Source organism: Carassius carassius, chromosome 50 (assembly GCF_963082965.1).
Source record: "Carassius carassius chromosome 50, fCarCar2.1, whole genome shotgun sequence".
Classification (NCBI taxonomy): Eukaryota; Metazoa; Chordata; class Actinopteri; order Cypriniformes; family Cyprinidae; genus Carassius; species Carassius carassius.
In genome coordinates this window covers 10,530,614-10,550,321 of record NC_081804.1, presented here as the reverse complement: position 1 = coordinate 10,550,321, position 19,708 = coordinate 10,530,614, and the positions used below count along the sequence as shown (strand labels likewise).

Here is a 19,708-nt window from a genome sequence, read left to right as displayed (position 1 = left end):
TGGCCATTTTAACCCTACAGAAGCAGACAAGGTCTCTCCAGATGAACGCGGTCTTGAAGGATGGACAGACAGACGAATAGAAATGGGATTACTGGAGGATGCAGGGGAATGCTGCGGATATCTGCTCTTCTCCCAACACAACAGCCATCCAATCACCCTCCCCTCCGAGGCAGCAGCAGCAGCACGAGATGATTCAGAGTCTCACAGAGACCAGTGCAGCTTCTCCAACCCTTACAGTAAACCAGTCAACAACCTTGAACGTCCTTACACTCAGGCTATTTCTTAGGGTCCCAATGTGGTTACATTTTATTAATGTCTTTTTAATCTCGTTTTAAGGTACCAAAAGGGAACAATAAATGTGTTGTTAACCATGAAGTAACTGACAGCTCTTTTGAACCTTATACGTGACTTTAAAGCCCATTGGTTTCGCTTTACCTGTGAAACAACACACGCCCGTCTGCAGCACGCGCATGCGCGCTGGGGATTGGCTGATGAGTGCCAACGTTGCATAAATGCAAAGTTTATATATATATATATATATATATATATATATATATATATATATATATATATATATATATATATATATATATATATATATATGTTGAGATTTATTTTTTTATTTTTTTTATTTTTCATGTAGATACTATGAGACACAAAGGAGCCTAATTAGTTCAACTTAGTCTGGTCTTTTAGTTATCCTAAGAAGTTTAAAAACGTTAAAATACATCATAAACTGGTTGTTCTTGGTTCTGTTATATTATATATTTCATTTTAGCCGCGTGACTGTGTTCGTTTAGAATTGCAAACAAATGCATAAGCAAGTATTTTTGCTTAAATATGTCGTCGGTCCCATGTCACCTTCTAGAAATTTTCCACACAATGGCTAGTGAATTTAACCCATTTTACACAGAATTTTACATTTGTGATTCAAATTGCTTTTCAGTTTGATGGGCCTGAATCAAGTTGTAGCTATTTTAAATTAGCAAAGTAAGAGTGCAGATTTTTTAACAGCATGTGCAAATTTGAACACGTGTGCTGTAAATCACATGACCAGATACTAGGCTATTTGATGTCTGTCTCAAGACTCCATAAAAGGAAACACTTAAAATATGTAATACAGATACAAGGACAATGTTTGCTATAATATTTAAAGGATCTGTTATTCATATATTAAGATTCGTCATGATCACTAGTCAGCAGTCAGATTTATGACCAGTCTGAGAACTCTTTGTGACCAGTCTGAGAATCCCCATATTGTTATTCTCTTCTCTTAAAAAGATAAATAGATAAAAATATAAAACACTTACTGTTTGCTTCATATGTGCTCATATGAAACAGCTGGGTTAACCTACATTCATCCTAAGCCTGAATCGTGCCTAACCATTTAGACAAATTCATAGCATTTACTGGTCTTAGTTGGGATTAAAATCCTGGTTTAAAACGTTCCACTAAAATACTTTGCAGAAATCATGTGAAATAAACAAGAGAATTACTGTAGGCAAAATGAACTAAAGTCTGTATAATAATCCCTTGTAGTGTGCAGCAAACCGGTCATTATTGTAAGAATAAATCAGTGTTTAAATGATGCAAGGCAGAAATGTTACAGAGTGAATTGCAGACTTCGTATAATCCAGAGATATTTCTATTGAAATGAAGTGAAAACGTGGAATGTTTGAACAACCTTGTAATGTCATGAAATGTCAAAGTAGCAATGCTCGAAAATTTATGATACATTACATTGCTTTATGAACAGTCATGCATATTTAAAATGAAATTCACATACCAGATACTTTTATAACGCAGACGTTGGTCTTATCTTCTGAAGTACAGTAGGAACCAGGTACAAGGGCAAAGCTTTTACTTTCTTCAACGCAGCAGAGCAGAAATAGGTGTGTCCTTATTTATTACAGTGCCATGGCATGGTTAAAACTTCCTTTTGTTTGACCTGCCGTACCCATAATACTCGAGCAGCACTGTGCCATTCATTAATTGGCTGGCTAATGCTGCCTAATGTTTCCTGGGAACAAAATCATGACTGGATTCCTTATTTGCATCCGGTGTCATCAGAGCTGGGTATGAGATAATGAAGCCACAATCAGTTCAAAGGTCACTGTGATGACAGGATAAGTGACACGTCCCCTTACAGCCTACCTTACACCACTATTACCTTGATGTCATTAAAATCAACTAGACAATAGCAAAGAAAATCCCCACTATGCAAACAAGTAACAAAACAACATTCGGTTTAATGCTATTATTGTCTTTATCATCTGTATTGTGTAATAACTGATAAATGTCTAATTGTTGAACTGCAAGGCCCCTGAAGTCTTAATGGAAAGCGAAAATGGAAACTACTAACAAATACAGTTAAAGCAAGAACTTTATGCAACACCTAAACTTATTTCTTCTTGAACAATTTTTTTTTCAGCACAAAAAAATATGCATATTATTTATTTATTTTATTTATTTTTTTGCTTATAGCATAATAATTCCAACAGAGGGAGCAGTGGGACAGTTTATAAAATTTCCTCCAGAAATGAATGTCAGGACATTTAACAAGGATTGATGAAAATTGATTAGTGGCAGGAAGGAATCAATAAGCCATGAAAGGTAGAAAGGGGCAGCCACCTTACAATTTAGAGATTTATGGATCAGTCAGTGTTATCTAGAAATATGTCAGTCTTAAATATGTTAGAGGTTAGCATTATAGCAATTAAAACCCAACTTATAGCTACACTTTTGAATGAAACGTAAAAACCTGTTAAATGGAGCAACCTTAATCTCAAGAGATACTTGATTTCTGTCACTCTGTATTTAGCCAACACAACAGACGAGTTTCCTGTAAACAGTTCTTTCCTCAAACGTTGTATTACTTTAAGGATAGTCTGAAACCTCATAGAAATAAAAGAAAGACCACTATTATATCTTGATTTAAGTGATGATGTCATACACAAGCAACTATAAAAGTGAATCTGAACTGATAAGCGAATATAAGTATATTAAATAAAAGGTTTTGTTTACCTCAGATATAACCCAGTACTTTCAAGTAAAATGAGTATATGAAAGAAGTCTCTTATGCTCCCCTATTCTATTTTATTCTATTCTTAACTGTTTTCAATTCATTTGAAACCTTTTAAATCAATTTTAAATCATTTCTGATCCTTCATAATATATGCTGATTTCTCATCAAGAAACATTTATTATTTATTATTTATTAAAACAGTTGCTAAGCTTAATATTTTCATTTAAACGATGACACATTTTATTCAAAATTATCTGACGAAAAAAGTTCAAAAGAACAACTTTGTCAGCCAAGAAGAATAATATAAAAATAATATTAAAGTATCAAACAGAAGGTAACCAAGCCCAAGGGTATAAAACCTCTCCTCTACCCCCATGCCATTTACACTGATTGTTTCCACAATCAGTTAATATGAAAGCAATGTTTACACACCTTTAAGACCTGTTTGTTCAAAAGAGCAACTGTGTGTAACTTCAATACTAAAGACATGGAAATGGACAGCAGTCTCGACAGCAAGCCAGAGATTCAGTCCGCAACTCCACCAACGGAAGACAACGATAGCATGGAAGAGAATAGCCATAATGGTGAAGCTGCAATTTCATCTTCTCTGGAAACAGATGGAGATTCCTTACAACTGGCAACAATTAGCTCCAAGTTATTGAGAATGCTAGAAGCAGCAACCAACTGGCAATCTGCACTCGTAAAAATGCAGAACAGCGAGAAAGTGTTCGAGGAAAATGATAGAGTCGTCAGTGAAGCTCCAAGAACAAAAAGAGTAAGTGCCGCTGAGGCTGAATAAGTACAATGGGCATTAAAGTACAGTTTAATGTTGTGTATTATGATGTAAGAACAGACAAAATAGAAGATGACATAAATGCAATGAACTAATACTATAAGTCTCCCTTGTCAACATATTACTGTGTTTATTGTGTTTCTGTTTCGAAACTTGGCTGGCAACACAAAAGTGACATCAAACCTTTGGGAAAGAGGAATCATGAATCTGAGTTGTTTGGGTTCTTTACCACCATTCGTCCTTGAACGAAGTACACGATGCCAGGTTTCTTCAACAGAAATGTCCCTAAAGCAAGCTGTCAACATCCTGTTTTAAACCAGATTTAGAAGGGGTTAAATGTATTTTCTGGTCATTGGAGAGCATATAAGTGCTGAGGTCAAACCTTGGAATGGGATACCCATGAATCTGGGAGTTGTGTAGGTTCTTTACCAGCAATTTGACCTTGATCCCTAGTTACTTCAATGGGAGTGTCCCTAAAGCAACAGAACTGTCAATGTCCTGGTTTATAACCGATTTGCAAAGGGTTAAATATATGATTTGGTCATTGGGGTGCATAGAAGTGCTGAGGTCAGACTTTGGAAAGGGAGGCCCATGAATCTGAATGTTGTCGTGTTCCCATGCTTCCATTTTGTCATTGAACACTTTTCCCTTGGTTGTGTCAAGGTGAGAAGTGAACTGCTTGTTTCTTACAAGGTGAATTAAGGGTACATATCTGGGTATAGTAACCTAAATGTGCTGGGTTTAAACACCAAAAAAGACTTTCTGAGAGCCATTAAGTTCTTAAACACTTGACCCCAGGGTGTGCCAAAGGAAATGTCTCTGTGAGAAGCAAATTGTCTTTTTTAAACCACATGTGGTAGGGATACGTTTCTGGTTTGATAAACTAAATGCGCCGAGTAACCACAGAAAGCATAAGCCTTGAGTTGCCTTACCTCCGTTTTGCCCTTGAAAGAGGCACCTGACGCCAGGTTGAGAACAGCAAGTCATTTTAACTAAAACATGCCTGCTAAATGAGGTGTAACCGAAAAACCTTATCTTGATCATCATTAACAACCCTGAACAGAGACGTGGGCTGAACACAGACCAGTGCACTTAAAACCACACAGTATCCGCTCAGTGGCACTTGGCCAGCATTAATAAATGACTTTAGGGAACTTTTGTGACCTCATAGACTTTAATCATTGTCGAATCATGTAAGCGAACAGAGAGCTCTGAATTTATTGTAAAGTCTTTGGTCTCACAGTGTAGGATTTCATCTGACAGTGGATCAATGCTTCTCTAGCACGCTCATTTAACATCATGGCATGACAATCACTGTTGGGGCTCAGTCTTTAAATGCTTACGTGGGAGTTATTCTACGCATTTCTCAAGAGGATCAGACACCATGAAGAAAGTCTACAGCCTGGTTAGTCTCACGAAAAACAGGGAATCAAAAGATGCTGTGTTGTCTCTTAACATCAAAGTATTTCTATTCTGCTTAGATGGAAGTTGCAATCCATCTGTTTGCTTTTTTTTAGACCATAAGATTTAAAACTGCAGCACTTCGAAATAGATATTTTCCTTCTTGTGTTTTTTTTATTTGTGTGTGTGTGTGTGTGTGTGTGTGTTTGGTAGAAGTTAATTTAGTAATTTTGACCTAATGCTATATTGGTTTACTGAATATGACAAAACAATTTCATTAATAACTCCATAGTAGATTATGAAAAGATTTGTACTATCCTGGTGCTCAAATTAATTTTATTCCATTTTTATTGAATGTTATTTAGTTTTATTTGATTTGCTTATATATTAGAGCAGAGCAGCACTTTGTTTATTAAATATAAATGCATTTTAGTAGACAATGCGACTGCTAGTGCTTACCCTAACAACAAACACATATACATTTTGCCATGTTTAATTTGAGGTTTTCTTTCTTTTTTTCTTTAATGTGTAAGTTAGTGAGCAAGTGATAGTTACTGTATATTTGGTCTCTAAGATCTCTTGCCTGTACCTGAAATGTATATGTTTCTGTGCATGTAATGCGTCCTAATGCTATTTCAATATTTAGAGTCTAAGTTAGGATAAAGCATTATAATTATTCTATAATTATTTTCTGTAGGAAAAGGTTACATTATTTGAATTACATTATTTTAAATATACAAAAATAATAGTTTTTTCCTTAGCAAATCCAGTATCCTGAGCAGATGCGAGAATTCGACAGTCATTTAACAAAGACGGGACGCCGCTCCCTGTCCCACTCTATTTCTCATTCCTCTATGGACAGTAACAGCTCAGGTAGATGCCACACATATTCTATCAAAACTGGAAAATGTATATTTTTGGTCATTCTTTGTATTTTCATTGCAATCATTGATTCCGATTTCCTTTCTTGTTTCGTTTCTCATTTTTCAGGGGGTTCAGATGCAGAAAATCTAGAAGATGAGGTCTGTCCTGGAGACATGCAACAGATTAACTCTAAAGGGAACAGGGACTTCTGCATCAAAAACATCAAACTGGCAGACTTTGGTCGTCGAGAGATAGAACTTGCAGAGGATGGTAGGCATAGTGTATGGTAATAAAACAGGAAACGTGCATTGTACAGTACACAAAAAAAATATTATGTGTGTACCTTTATTAATTAAAGAGATGACTGCACTGATGGCCTTGAGAAAAGCTGCCCAGGGTGAGAAACCATTGGCAGCAGCAAAAATAGTGGGATGCACCCACGTCACGGCCCAGACAGCTGTAAGTGTCATCTGTAATCACTTCACTGCATTTTTAATGCATACTGTATCATGCTGACAGAAAGAGAAAAAAATATACAGAAACAAAACTTGTTTTACAAGGTCTAGAAACATGAAACCTCCAACACCTCCCATATCCCCTCAGCTGATTATACAATGCAAAAATGCATTAATATAAGTAATAATAAATACATAGTTAAACTGCAGTTTAAATTACTGTTGTACTGTTTGGGGTCAGTAGGATTTTTTTTGAATAAATTTATATTTTCATTCAGCAAGGATCCATGACAGTAATGACATTCATAATATTACAAAAGAGTTATTTTTCATATAAATACAGTTCTTTTGACTGCTCTCTTTCTAGTACCACAAAAATACTGAGCAGCACAATTGTTTTAACACTGATAACAATACATGCTTCGTGAGCACCAAATTAACTTTTTATAATTATTTATTAAGGATCTTGTGGCACTCGAGAAATATATATTTTTTACTCTACAGGTGCTGTTTGAGACTCTAAAGGTGTTGGGGGCTCAGTGTAGGTGGGCAGCCTGCAATATTTACTCCACTCAGGATGAAGTGGCAGCTGCTTTAGCAGAGCAAGGTAAAAAAAAAAAAAAAATCTCTTAGTCTAATTGTCACAGATTTTAAAAGTAAAAGTCTCAGATTTGAATTTGGCTATTTATTTATTTATTTATTTTTTTTGCATGTTGTTATTTACCTTCTTTGATTTATCCGTTGTCTTTCCCTCTGACAGATTTTCCAGTGTTTGCATGGAAGGGAGAATCTGAGGATGACTTCTGGTGGTGTATTGATCGCTGTGTAAATGTGGAGGGCTGGGAGCCAAACATGGTACGATTAGGCCTACCTTAAGTGATACGGGACCACTTTCCATTCAAGGATCAATAGTGTCTCTCATCTTGTCTGTTTTCGCCTGTAAATTGAAGTTTGTTAATGGTCTTTTCTTCTTTAGATCCTTGATGATGGAGGAGATATGACACATTGGATATACAAGAAATATCCTCACCTCTTCAAGAAAGTCAAGGGTATTGTTGAAGAAAGTATCACAGGCATTCACAGGTTGAGTCACTTTCCAATCCTTGTTATTTGTCACATTTGGTGGAAAGATGATTACACTGAATTGACACTATAGTGGGTTTACGCGATGAAACTTTCCAATTTTTTTTGCATCACATATATCAGACTTCATCACCTCTCTAAAGCTGGAAAATTATGCGTCCCAGCCATAAATGTGAATGACTCGGTCACTAAACAAAAATTTGACAACCTCTACTGCTGCAGGGAGTCCATCCTGGATAGGTAAGATAACAATGCAACTATTTCTCTATTAAAGCACAGTATTTGTATGATTAAACCTACGTTGTCTTGTTCCTATTCTCTCAGTCTTAAAAAGACAGCTGATATCATGTTTGGGGGAAAGCAGGTGGCTGTATGTGGATACGGAGAGGTACATCTCCTGGTTCAAATATATTATGGTTTCTATTGTCAATATGCCAATAGAGAACAGTGTCCATCACCTGCCATCTGTTTTGTGTGCGTAAGTGTAAATATTTGTGCCCACAGGTGGGAAAGGGTTGTTCTGCAGCTCTGAAAGCGATGGGGTCTGTGGTGTATGTAACCGAAGCTGACCCCATCTGTGCTCTACAAGCATGGTAAGATATGAGTTATTTGAAAAACTCTCCATAAAGTTATGTTTTCCACAGTATCACCCCTGACAGCCAATTGCATTTCGACTAGCATGGATGGCTTTCGACTGGTCAAACTAGGTGATGTTGTAGGACAAGTGGACATGGTCATCACCTGCACAGGCAAGTTGCGCAATATCCTAAATATGACACAAGTCTTTATTGTACTATTGCCTTACAGGGTTTGCTTTGACAGCTGACCGTTTTTCTACACAGGTAACAAAAACGTTGTTGTGAGGGAACACATGGACCTAATGAAGAATGGCTGCGTTGTCTGCAATATGGGACGCTCCAATACAGAAATCGATGTTGTAAGTGGCTGTAGGATGCAATATAACACACGATTAGCGATGAAAGTTAAATGCTTGCAATTTAATTGGTCGCATTTCTTGTCGTTTGTCTGAATTTTCAGAACAGTCTGAGAACCCCAGAGTTAGTATGGCTACATGTGAGAGCGCAAGTAGATCACATTGTTTGGCCTGATGGCAAGAGAATAGTACTCCTTGCAGAGGTGAGAGAATACTATATAGAAAAATAAAAAATAAAACATTCACCTAATTTTTCATTATGTTAGGAAGCTATTTCCTGTAAATGTCCAAGATTTCTGATTCATTTTCCACTATCTGTAAATCACTAGAAAAATAACAAAATGCAGTAAACGCTAAAGCTGTTACAAACTAGTGCAAACCAGTGGATTTAGGAACATAAATTTGTAAATCATGTAAAGCTATAATCTACGTACATTTCCTTATTACAACCCTAATGAATTATTGGTTACTAACGTTAGAGGCAAAGTTATTGTTTTACCCTGTTTGAATTTAGGGCCGTGTTCTTAATCTAAGCTCCTCCACTGTACCCATATACGTGCTTTCCATCACAGCCACCACACAGGTATGAAAGCAGTTTGCTAATACATTCATTTAAATGAGGTTTTAAGTTGGTAGCGTAAAGGCCAAAGTTCTTCCCCTTTTACTTAGCCTAAACATTAAAGACTAGCTGGGCAGAGCAATACAACTTTGCATTTAGTACGACACAGTGCCAATGGAAGCATGACAGCCTTGGGCTATAGTTGGGTTTGAAATTATTTTATGGATTATGAATGGAAAGGTTGTCTCTTCAAATGTGTTTACATGTTTAGTTGTCTTTATGCTTTTTGAAAGGCTTTGGCATTGATTGAGCTATTCAATGCTCCTGAGGGCCGTTACAAGAAAGATGTCTATCTTCTTCCCAAGAAACTGGGTAATAATGCAAAGGACTTCCAGAATTTAATATTGTTCATCCATATTTCATAATGTACCAAATCATATTTGGATAAAATGACATCACAAACTGATTCACTATTTTGTATACCAGATGAGTATGTTGCAAGCCTGCATCTTCAGACTTTTGATGCACGCCTGACTGAGCTTACCAATGAACAAGCCAAATACATGGGCTTGAGTAAAAATGGCCCCTTCAAACCCAGTTACTACAGGTCATAAATCTGTTTAAATATTTGAATTAAATGATTGCATTTATTGATAAGTAATGTTTGAAACATTTAACACCTGATTTTTTTTTTCGGTTTTTAGGTATTAAGATCATGGAGAAGTCTCAATGTAACTCATCATCATTTAGAAGAAAACAGATGGATCTAAAGCTATGGACAGAAATCTTAGCGAGGATTTCATTCATCCCTCTCTATACCAACACATGATATTACAGGCTTGACCATTAATGGTCAGCGTGTACAAATGTAAAGTGAAATATAACACATTTTACTCTTGCAGTTGTACTGTAAATCATTTTAGAAGTGTCCATTCTGGTTGTATACAGCGTACATTATCATTATAACTTCAACAAAATAGATAAATACATAAAGGTAAAACAAAATGCAACAAATTAACATAGTATGATACAAGTATGTTATAAACTCCCTTGCATAGAGCTCTAATAAAACACTGTATTCTGCTATAGTTCGTTTACCTCAAAAAGATAAAACCTGACTTCAAAAGAACTCAGCAAAAACACTGTTTCACATATAACATTATTAAAATGTTGAACTTAACATTACACATGAAAACTGGAGACGCAAACTGACAGTAGAGAATTGAAAAGGGGTTGGTGAACTTACTATGAATGATCTAAACTCACTTTGAATCTTCTGATTTAGAAAGACCAGTAAGTGGTAAAGTGTAAAATTATAGAGAACACTTTTGAAGCCTTTCACTTTTGAAGTAGGGAAAAACTCCTCAATGCCTCTAGATGGAGGTAATGTAGAAGAGAATAAGGCTTTGGCAAACAATGAGAGGGATATTTGCCCATCTAAAGACAAGAATCTTGTTGGATCTCAAGTGGTTGCAAGACTCCTATGTGTCCAAGTAGTCTAATAAAGGTATTTCAAAGCAGCGCGAACCTGCTCTTTCTGAAAACTGTAGCTTTGATTAAATCTGTAGCTTTTTTTTTTACTTTATTTTTAAAGGTTTTACATTTTTTTTACATTTAAACCAAAATGAACAAAAAAAAAAGTAACAAACAGATAGACCAACCAATGCAATGAAACACTATAATGTGAAGCCATAATACAATGAAACATGTTCCCTAGACACATGTTAAATGAGATATTTATATATATATATATATTATAATATAAATGGCATCTACTTATTAAAGAAAGTTTTCCATTTCTTCCAGTAACTTTCCCCTTTTTCCGAAGCATGCCTTAATGAAAAGGTCAGTTTCTCCATGTTGTATATTTCGTTTGTAATTTCTATCCACTGCGATGAGGTAGGAGGGTCTATGTTCAGCCACTTACGTGTAATGGCCTTCTTGCTTGCTGCTTGTAAGATTTGTAGCAGATATCTGTCTTCCTTTCTTGTCCCATTTGGTATATTTCCAAGGTAAAACACAGAATAGGTCTCTTCTAGTTGTAGTCCCAATATCATTTTTATATATCTAATAATATCTGCCCAGTAAGGGGTGATCTTAGAACATCCCCAAAAGATGTGAAAATGCCCTGCTGATTTCTGTCCACATTTCCCCCAGCAATTGCCATGTTGAGAATTTTTAGTCTGTTATTCTCTGATCTTTGGAGTAATAAAGTACCTGTATTTTTCCAAGTAAATTCTCTCCATAAGTCAGAGCTGGAAGTAGTAGCAATGGTTTCACATATATTTAACCAATCATCCTCAATTATGTTCATTCCAATCTCATTTTCCCATCTTTGTTTAATATACATGGTGGAAAACCTTTTCCCAAATTGTAGAAGAGAATATACTGCGGAGACATGTTTTTTAGTGAGCTTCCCCCACATACATTTATAAAAAGCATAACTAAGGGGCTGTTCTACATGTTTTTGGACCTGATATCTGCATTAAAATGGTATCTTAATTGAAGATACCTGAAGAAATCATCTTTCCTCAAGTAATATTTTTCCGATAGTTGTTGAAAAGTTTCTAAGCCATTATCTGTAATTATTTTCCAATATGCCGTAATACCCTTACTACACCAGTTTTTGAATCTTGCATCATTTTTTGCAGGTGTGAACTCTCTGTCATATGCTTGCCAGCGTAAGATCTTTGCAACACTTTCAACTCTCTTGTCTCCTAATTCCGTAAGCCAAATGCTTAATGGTGTTTTTATCCCGAAGGATACTTTGGGTAAAAGTGATTGTAATAGTTGTTTGTCCCCTAAAATGGAGGGGAGAGGAGTGCGGATCTCAGCCTGATCCAATTCTTTCCACTTGGCATCACTTGACGGGTCACACCATGCTATCAAAATCTTAAGTTGTGCTGATTTATAATAACTCTGTAAACATGGGAGAGCCTTTCCACCTTCCTTTTTGGCTAGTTGCAATGTCTCAAATTTTATTCTAGGCCTATGTTTACCCCAAATAAAATTATAAATTATTTTGTTCCATTCATTAAATTGCTTAGAGGTCACCTCATTTGGTAATGCTAAGAAAAGATAAAGTAGTTTTGGTAGTATAATCATTTCATATATTCATTATAATCTATTCTGTTGTACATGGTCATTGGGAGTAATATTGCATGTTAAGGGGACATAATTGTGTTTATATACTTCTGTCAGTTCTCTAGGAATATTGACCCCTAAATATCTAATTATGTTATTATTCCAGTTACATTTTAAATGTTTTTGTATCTGTTTGCTTGGTTTATAGTTAAACGTTAAAATTTGAGTTTTATGGAAGTTTAATTTGTATCCCGAATAAGAGCCATATTTTTTAAGTAGGGATATTAATGTTGTCAAACTAATATCAAGTTTGATGAGAGTCATCAGAATGTTGTCTGCATACAAACAGATTTTGTATTCTGTATTGTATACAGTGACTCCAATAATATTTTCTGATTCTATGATGGCTTGTGCCAATGGTTCAATAAACAATACAAATAGTGTTGCGCTCATCGCGCATCCTTGTCTACAGCCTCGTTTTAGGGAAACACCATCTGATAAATCTCCATTAATTTTAATTCTTGCTGTAGGTGAATTGTACAGGGATTTTAGACAATTGATAACCTGGCAATTAAATCCGAATCGTTTTAGAGACATATATAGAATCAAATGCCTTTTCTGGATCAAGGCTAAGGACAACAGATTCTGTAGGTTTCATATGATTCATGATTTTTAAACGCTCTTCGTATGTTGTCATGCGTTGTTCTATTTTTAACAAATCCTGTCTGATCTGTATCTATCAAATCTGGTAATATGTTTTCAAAACGTTTGGCCATTATTGTGGTAAATATTCTATAATCTATGTTCAATACTGATACAGGTCTATAAGAGCTACATTCAGTTGCATCCTTCCCTGGTTTAAGTATTACTGAGATAAGGGCTTGATTCCAGGATATTGGGATTTCTCCGCCTTCCAAAACCTGATTAAAACAACTTTTCAAAGTCGGTACTATCATTTGCTTGAAGCACTTGTACCATTCCGATGGAAACCCATCCGGACCTGGCACTTTATTTCTACATTTATTTATTTCTTTAGTGCCAGGCACTAAATTTGATATCGCTTTTCCTATTTCTTCCTCTGTTATTTGTTGTGTGAGCTTTTTATTCTGTTCTGTGCCTATAGACGGTAAATCCAATGAGTCCAAGAAACTTTCCACTATATTTATGTCTGCCTCTGGAGGCTGGGAGTATAAATTTTAATAGTAATATACAAAAGACTCTTGTATATCTTCTAGATTATATCGTACCTCATTAGTCTGCGGATTTTTTATTTTATGTATGTAACGACTAGCTTCTTGTTTGCGTGCTCTCCACGCAAGTAATCTCCTGGCTTTAGGTCCATTCTCATAATAGGTTTGTTTGATAAATTTTGCTTTTTTGGTCACTAGATTTTCATAAAGTTCATTTAAAGTCTTTCGAGCCAAAATTAATTGTTCTAAACTATCTGCATTATTATTTCTTTGATGCTCCTCCTCCAAAATCTTAAGTTCCCTAGTCTTATCAGCAATTCTTTTCTCTTTTTCTTTTTTCCTATTTGATGACCAAATTATCAATTTACCTCTGATAACTGCTTTAGCGGCATCCCATACTACACTTGGTGAAATATTTTCTTTTTTATTGAGTGTTCTATATTATTGATTATTATTAAGTTTTTCATGCCTGGTATCTGAAAGGTGCGTTTCTTGCCAAAATATGACATCCTGCTTTTCTCTCTTCATTTTAGCTATAACTTTACCCCTTTTTACAGGATTGTGTAAGCCATTTACATAAGAGTAATAAAGTTATATTTCTCTCTAGTAATTTTATTTTTTAGGGAACGTTATTATTATTGAACAGCTCAAATGGCTAAGAAAAAAAGTATAAAATGTCGGTCTATCTAAAATAAAACATAAAGAACAAATGAACAGGAACAAAATCGACTTCAAAGGTGAAGTGCCATAATCACTTCTAACCTGAAAGTGGAATCCTCTAAAACCAAAGGAGTCCCTCTCAATGCGAGTCGTATCCTCTGACTTAAATCAGAGCAGCTCGCGTGGTAGAGAAAAACAAGCATGCATTAATAATAATCCTCTTCCCTTCAGGTCGTTCGCGACTTCTTGAAGATCTCTGTAAATCACTGTACCGGTTTGGAGGTGAACACGGAGACGCGCTGGGTGTAACGTCTGGCAGCGAAGATTTTTTTCTTTAAGAGCTCTTTTAATGGGTGCATAGGCCTTCCTCTTTGCCAAAATGTCACTGTAGTCTTGTTGGAAGAAAATGCGCTTCCCTTTGTACTGAATATCTTTCTTCTTCCAAGCAGATTGAAGCACCCGTTCTTTGATTTGAAACTCTAGAAAGCATAGGACGATTGATCTCGGGTTAGCCCCATGAGGAGGTATAGCAGCAAGTGAGCGATGACACCTTTGTATTCCGAGAGTGGTGTCGGGAAGAGCTAGCTCTGTTTTGATAAATCTCTCCACAAAACCCGTTATATCGTCTCTTTCGGCCTCCTCTTCTATGCCGTGGATCCGTAAATTGTTTCGACGTGAGCGTGCCTCTAAGTCTTCAAGCCGTGTCTGGAGTTGTTCCTGTAGTTCAAGTGAGTGGGATAGCATATCTCTTGCATCCGTGTTAAAGGCCTCCATTTCATTGATTCTGTCCTCAGCCGCCTCCACTCTAGTTGTTACGTCTTTTATGTCGGTCTCAATAGCATTCAGTTTGGTGTTCATTTCTCTTCTAAATTCACCAAGCTCCCTTTTGAGTTGGCCAGTTGCTTTGCTGATCTCTTTAGAGATGTCCGTGTGTATTTGTTTTATTTCGGCAATGATGCTGACCTTCATAGCCTCCATGTTATCGGCGCTTGTTAGCTTGTCAGCGCACAAGGTGCTATCCTCGCTGTCACTCGGTGATAAAACGTTCTCTTCTGAATTAACTGAAGTCTTTCCTTTGTTTCTTGATTTCCGTCCCCCTGGCATTATCTCTAGTAACTTTTATATCAATAAAATAACGTTCAACCTTGAGGGGGATTCAACCCCGCCGGGAGCTTTAGAATTATGCGAGCACTCGCCCCTCCGCCATTACCGGAAGCCTAAAGCTGTAGCTTTTGAGTTGTGGTTTTCATGTGTTACCAAAGCTTCCCTTTGGTGTAAGACTTAAAAATGTAAGTCTCTTACAAATATGGGTGACTGAGTTTTAGTTTACTACTGATAAGCTGAAGTGCAGGTTTGGTAATAAGAAAGTCATTATTTTGTGTAATATTACTCTATTTTATTATATGAGAAAATACTTTTGTAGATGGAGAGAAATCAGGGCTCGACAATAAGGACTGCCCAATGGCCAGCGTGAAAGACGCTCGGGACAGTTGACGAATTTGTCACAGTTGACAAACTGCCATTAACAGAAGCCAGAGATGCTAAAGAAGAAAGCAAAGGTGAAAATACTGTAGCAGGCAGATCAAGATCACTGTTCACATCACTCAAAATACTAGAAGAAAATCCTAAATATTGAATTGGGGGTAGGGTTTATATGAATGTATATCTGAGAGTTTTCAAAAAAGTTTACATGGTGTTTTCTTTTAATTTTGCCTCTGTATAATGCATTTAAAGCACAGCAGTAACATAGGAAACACTACCTTACCGCTGTTCCATAAGTGCCACCTGCTGTCAGAGAGTGAATTTGTGTTGTCATTCAGCCCTTCTGTTTTATCCATCATTTGTATCTTTGTTTTATATATTCAGTTGTGCTATTGCTTGTAATTTGTTCATTTGTTTTTATTGACTGACTGTTCATAATGTTTATGGGCAAATTCCAAATGGCTTTTTTTTGTGCCATTGCTTGGAGGGGGGGGGGGGGCACAGTCAATTTATCTGCAGCGCTTGTGGATATAACTTGGATCCAAGCAACACTACTGTGTATACATGACAATGTAATGTTGTTTGAAGCATGCCTCATGAAGTGCCCTTGTGTGTGTGTGTGTTCCCTACTCACTGTGTGCAAATGTCATGACTTTCACTTCACTTCATATTTTCTCATGGGTCCCCTGAGCTCTGACTGCATAGCTCAAGTTGTTTCTGCCCTAAATATAGAGTTGGCTTTTCCATACAATGTCAAATGTAACTTGAATCCGTAAGTTAAGTCACAGCATGTCACTTGCTGGCTGACCTGCTGAGTTCCTCTCACTCTGAGCCACACTGCCTGATGGAGTCTGTGGGAGCACTGTGCAGTCCCAATGGGACCAGCTCCAACATGCTGAGCTTGCCAGCATCCTGCCCCTGGGATGAGGACGAGGAGTCACTGGGTCTGGAAGGAATCAAGCCTAAATCTTCACCCATACCGAGACGACGGAGTTCAGTGTCCTCCGATGACTCCTTGTTTCCCCCTTCTAGCAGCAGAAGAGTGTCCTTTGCTGATGCCTTCGGTTTGAGTCTCATCTCAGTGAAACAGTTTGATACTTGGGAAGTAACTGACCAACCAGGCTCTCTGGAGAGTGACTTGAATGAAGATAAGGAGTATTACATGGTTCCTCTCTTCACTCTTCCACAGACCGCTGAGGAGTTAGCCTTGCGGGTTCACAAGCAGAAGCTAGAACTGGAGAGTTTGGAGTTGCTTTCTGGGACTACAACCCTAAGAGGAACCATTCGCGTACTGAATATTTGTTTTGATAAGATGGTCTGTGTACGTACCTCTTTAGATTCATGGAAAAGTAATTTTGATCTGTTGTCAGAGTACGTACCTGGGTCAAAAAATGGTGGGACGGATTGTTTCTCCTTCAAACTCACACTAGTACCCCCATTTGGAGAAAAGGGCACTAGGGTCGACTTCTGTTTGCGATATGAAACATCTTTAGGCACTTTTTGGGCAAATAACAATGAAAATAACTACTCTCTGTTTTGTTGGGAAAAATCAAAGGAAAAATCCCAAAATGAAAGTGAAAACAGAAGAAAAAGCTGTCTGAAAACAACCAGGTGAGAGGTCACCAACATATCTGTTCCACTGACATTGACAATAATGCATGCCAAATGAAATATTTCTAAAATATTCATATAATTGTACTTTTACAGAAATTATCCATAATGCATACTACAAAAACGTGATAATTGATACAGTTTTTAAATTTAAGTAAGTGACATGCCAGAGTTAATATGCATAAAACTACTAATGTAACTCAATTAATTAAGGAACAATATACATGCCTTTTCCCCAATTCTTAAACACAAAGATATTTGTTTTATATAATTTTACAGCCCAGATGTCTCTGCTTTGACTGTTGCAGACACAAATAATGGAGAATTTCCTGGTAATTTACCTTCTGAAAAGTATGTGCGTACTATAAAATTCAGAACACTATAAAATTCTGATTAAAACATATGTTTTGTTTCCTCAGCTATATATCTAAACTCTGAATTTCTAAATGAAACCTCTAAGAATCTTGAAAAGGAAAGCAAGGAATTAGTGGTGAGTTCTACATTTTTATATTTTATAAAAGACTCATCCAGAGTCAATTAACTGTGTTTTAATGAAACAGTGCATTTTAGTATAAAATTATATTTTATATAAAGAAGATATTTATTTTACACATGACGTTACACTGGCTGCTCTTTCTGAATGTCATGTGTAAGCATAACATACAGTATGTACTGTCCCAAACAAGACACTGGATAGGTCATGCTGTTCAGGGTCGCTCTGAGATCAAGTTACGTTGTTAAAAGTAAACCCAAGTCAATGTCCTCAGTCAATCTTTTATTGAAGATGGTGTTTCATTCAGTATTTTTCACATATATCTTTTTGTAAACAGGAGGAAATAAGCAGAAACCACAGCCAAAGAAGCAGAAGAAAGGCTGCACGATTACAAAAGGTTAAGTAGAACTTTGCTAAAAGGGAAGAAGAAAATAAACAAGAGACCAAGAAAAAAGAGAGTGAAGTTACGGCAGAGACCAGCATGCAGTAATGTGCATCATTGCTGGAGAAGACACCATGCATTCCCCTATTACAACATAGTACTCAACCAACATGTAACCAGATATCACCATTACCAGCTAAGTCCCTGAAATCTGAAGAAATTAAATAGATTTTCAGTGTAGTGGAGATTCCATTGACATCTTAAGCCAAGCTTTAACACAAGATGAAGAAGACAACATAATCCACTCCAAGACTAATTTATCTACAGAAAACACAAATTTACCCCTGGAAGGCTCCATCAGTTGTGATGAATCAATTGCATGCTCAGCTTCTGAGGTCCTGGAAGACATCCAACATACCGAATGCATTACTGACCAAACAGTTTCAATCAATCAGGCTGTTCCAGTAAGCCAAAATCCCGACTGATGCTAATCAAGGAATTAAACTCTAGGATGCATGAGGGCATGGATATTAGCAATGGCAAACCAAGAGAATGTGAGTTTAAAAACTAATTCAGATCCTCAGCTGTGTTCCCATGGCTTCACATTTGGGACCATTGTAGCAACACTTTATCACCAGGTTTTTAAAAACATGAAAACAGAGAGCCAAAACTTCTTTTGCAAAACCGTTGGATGGGTCATTTAAGGAACTGGAGGATGAGAGTCGAAGAGTGGCCAAAGCCCATGAGACCCCAGACACTTGGTCATAGACTTGCTTATCTACAAAACAGACAGTACATTATATTAGTGTTAGCATCTGAAAAGAATCAGCAGTACAAAACATACCCCCAAAACATACAGTAAACCCAACCCAAAACTCTCTTTCTGAGCCAAATCAGTGTAAACATGTTGAGAAGGCAGAAGCTTCTTACAATCAAAATTATTATTATAATTATACTCATTTATGTAATAACATCAGATTTACTGAAACAACCCTTCCAAAAGTTACATCCAGGCAGCCAGATCCCCCACTTAGAGAAGTTTCAACAGCGTGCACACAAGCTTTCATTGAATGTTCGTTCCAGGATGATTCTTGCCAATGTCTGTGTTTATTTCCCCTACAAGGACCAGAACTTTTAGCCACTACAAATCAAACAATAGAGTCAGGTATTGACAGCCTACGTGAAAAGATCCATCTTTCATCACCCACAGAGGTTTTCATGTTTGGATAATCAGAGGTCCTCTATGAAAACTGAAAAGTCACAAAACCAGGAAGACCCTATAAATATCCACACCAAAGAGGAAAATATATCTGTGGAAACAGAATATCCAATCTCTGGAGGACCCCACAAGGATCAGGTTGGGTTCCTCTGATGATAAATTAGAGTCTGACTGCTGTGAGATGAGATTAAGCATTGAAAAACTTTCTCTTTAGCAATAGCAACGGCTATGCCAATATAACCATATACAGAATTGGAGAACACACAGACAAATATGAGCAGTACATTGAAGAGCTGCCAAATAAATGAAAAGAAGGAACAAATGCTCATGGGTTTTTCTACACAGAGTTCAGAGATGGAGAGCTCCAGTTTTATTCATTTTGATGGAAAATGTAACACATCAGTGATTAAAGAGATAGAAGAAATTCACAAAAGTCTGGAAGAGCTTTTGAAAAGGGAAATGGAAATCAAATT

At 36.7% G+C, this 19,708-nt stretch overlaps 3 protein-coding genes across 7 annotated transcripts in view; 2 read left to right on the top strand and 1 right to left on the bottom strand.

Moving 5' to 3' along the window:
* LOC132133442 (creatine kinase U-type, mitochondrial-like) overlaps positions 1–1,954 on the bottom strand; it is an 11,974-nt gene extending 10,020 nt beyond the window's left edge. Inside the window, exons 1-2 of one of the 2 annotated variants that reach the window (XM_059546267.1) lie at positions 1,787–1,954; positions 1–52 (exon numbers count right to left, since the gene is read on the bottom strand). The exon at positions 1–52 is cut by the window's left edge and continues 145 nt beyond it. In XM_059546267.1, the coding sequence (XP_059402250.1) occupies positions 1–7 (7 nt within the window). In that variant the 5' untranslated portion in view covers positions 8–52; positions 1,787–1,954. Of the gene's footprint in view, positions 271–1,786 lie in introns of those variants that run through there. The other variant, XM_059546266.1, reaches the window with a different exon arrangement.
* Positions 1,955–3,188: 1,234 nt separating this feature from the next.
* Positions 3,189–10,012, top strand: LOC132133613 (putative adenosylhomocysteinase 3). Of its 4 annotated transcripts, none has more exons than XM_059546493.1 (17): positions 3,191–3,800; positions 5,981–6,092; positions 6,210–6,353; positions 6,442–6,542; positions 7,043–7,145; positions 7,299–7,393; positions 7,515–7,621; positions 7,745–7,861; positions 7,946–8,009; positions 8,126–8,214; positions 8,300–8,370; positions 8,464–8,558; positions 8,660–8,758; positions 9,070–9,138; positions 9,408–9,486; positions 9,601–9,721; positions 9,819–10,012. In XM_059546493.1, exons 1-17 carry the CDS (start codon positions 3,513–3,515, stop codon positions 9,823–9,825), a joined length of 1,761 nt encoding a protein of 586 aa, XP_059402476.1. In that variant the 5' UTR covers positions 3,191–3,512; the 3' UTR covers positions 9,826–10,012. The 4 variants fall into 4 exon arrangements, with proteins under 4 accessions (XP_059402477.1, XP_059402476.1, XP_059402479.1 ...); XM_059546496.1 differs by lacking the exon at positions 3,191–3,800 and adding an exon at positions 4,028–5,280; XM_059546497.1 differs by lacking the exon at positions 3,191–3,800 and adding an exon at positions 4,030–5,223.
* A 6,132-nt stretch (positions 10,013–16,144) lies between these two features.
* On the top strand, positions 16,145–19,004 carry LOC132133623 (protein phosphatase 1 regulatory subunit 3A-like). Its single transcript, XM_059546511.1, has 4 exons — positions 16,145–17,141; positions 17,421–17,473; positions 17,561–17,631; positions 17,972–19,004. Exons 1-4 carry the CDS (start codon positions 16,375–16,377, stop codon positions 18,038–18,040), a joined length of 960 nt encoding a protein of 319 aa, XP_059402494.1. The 5' UTR covers positions 16,145–16,374; the 3' UTR covers positions 18,041–19,004.
* Positions 19,005–19,708: the final 704 nt, after the last annotated feature.

Bases quoted from the DNA above. Each gene is read 5' to 3' on its own strand.
- LOC132133613 (XM_059546493.1), top strand. From the start codon at position 3,513: ATGGAAATGGACAGCAGTCTCGACAGCAAGCCAGAGATTCAGTCCGCA. The intron at 7,862-7,945 runs GTAAGATAACAA...CTATTCTCTCAG, and splicing joins AGGGAGTCCATCCTGGATAG to TCTTAAAAAGACAGCTGATA. The intron at 8,215-8,299 runs GTAAGATATGAG...CATTTCGACTAG, and splicing joins ATCTGTGCTCTACAAGCATG to CATGGATGGCTTTCGACTGG.
- LOC132133623 (XM_059546511.1), top strand. From the start codon at position 16,375: ATGGAGTCTGTGGGAGCACTGTGCAGTCCCAATGGGACCAGCTCCAAC. The intron at 17,474-17,560 runs GTAATTTACCTT...TTGTTTCCTCAG, and splicing joins AAATAATGGAGAATTTCCTG to CTATATATCTAAACTCTGAA. The intron at 17,632-17,971 runs GTGAGTTCTACA...TTTTGTAAACAG, and splicing joins AGGAAAGCAAGGAATTAGTG to GAGGAAATAAGCAGAAACCA.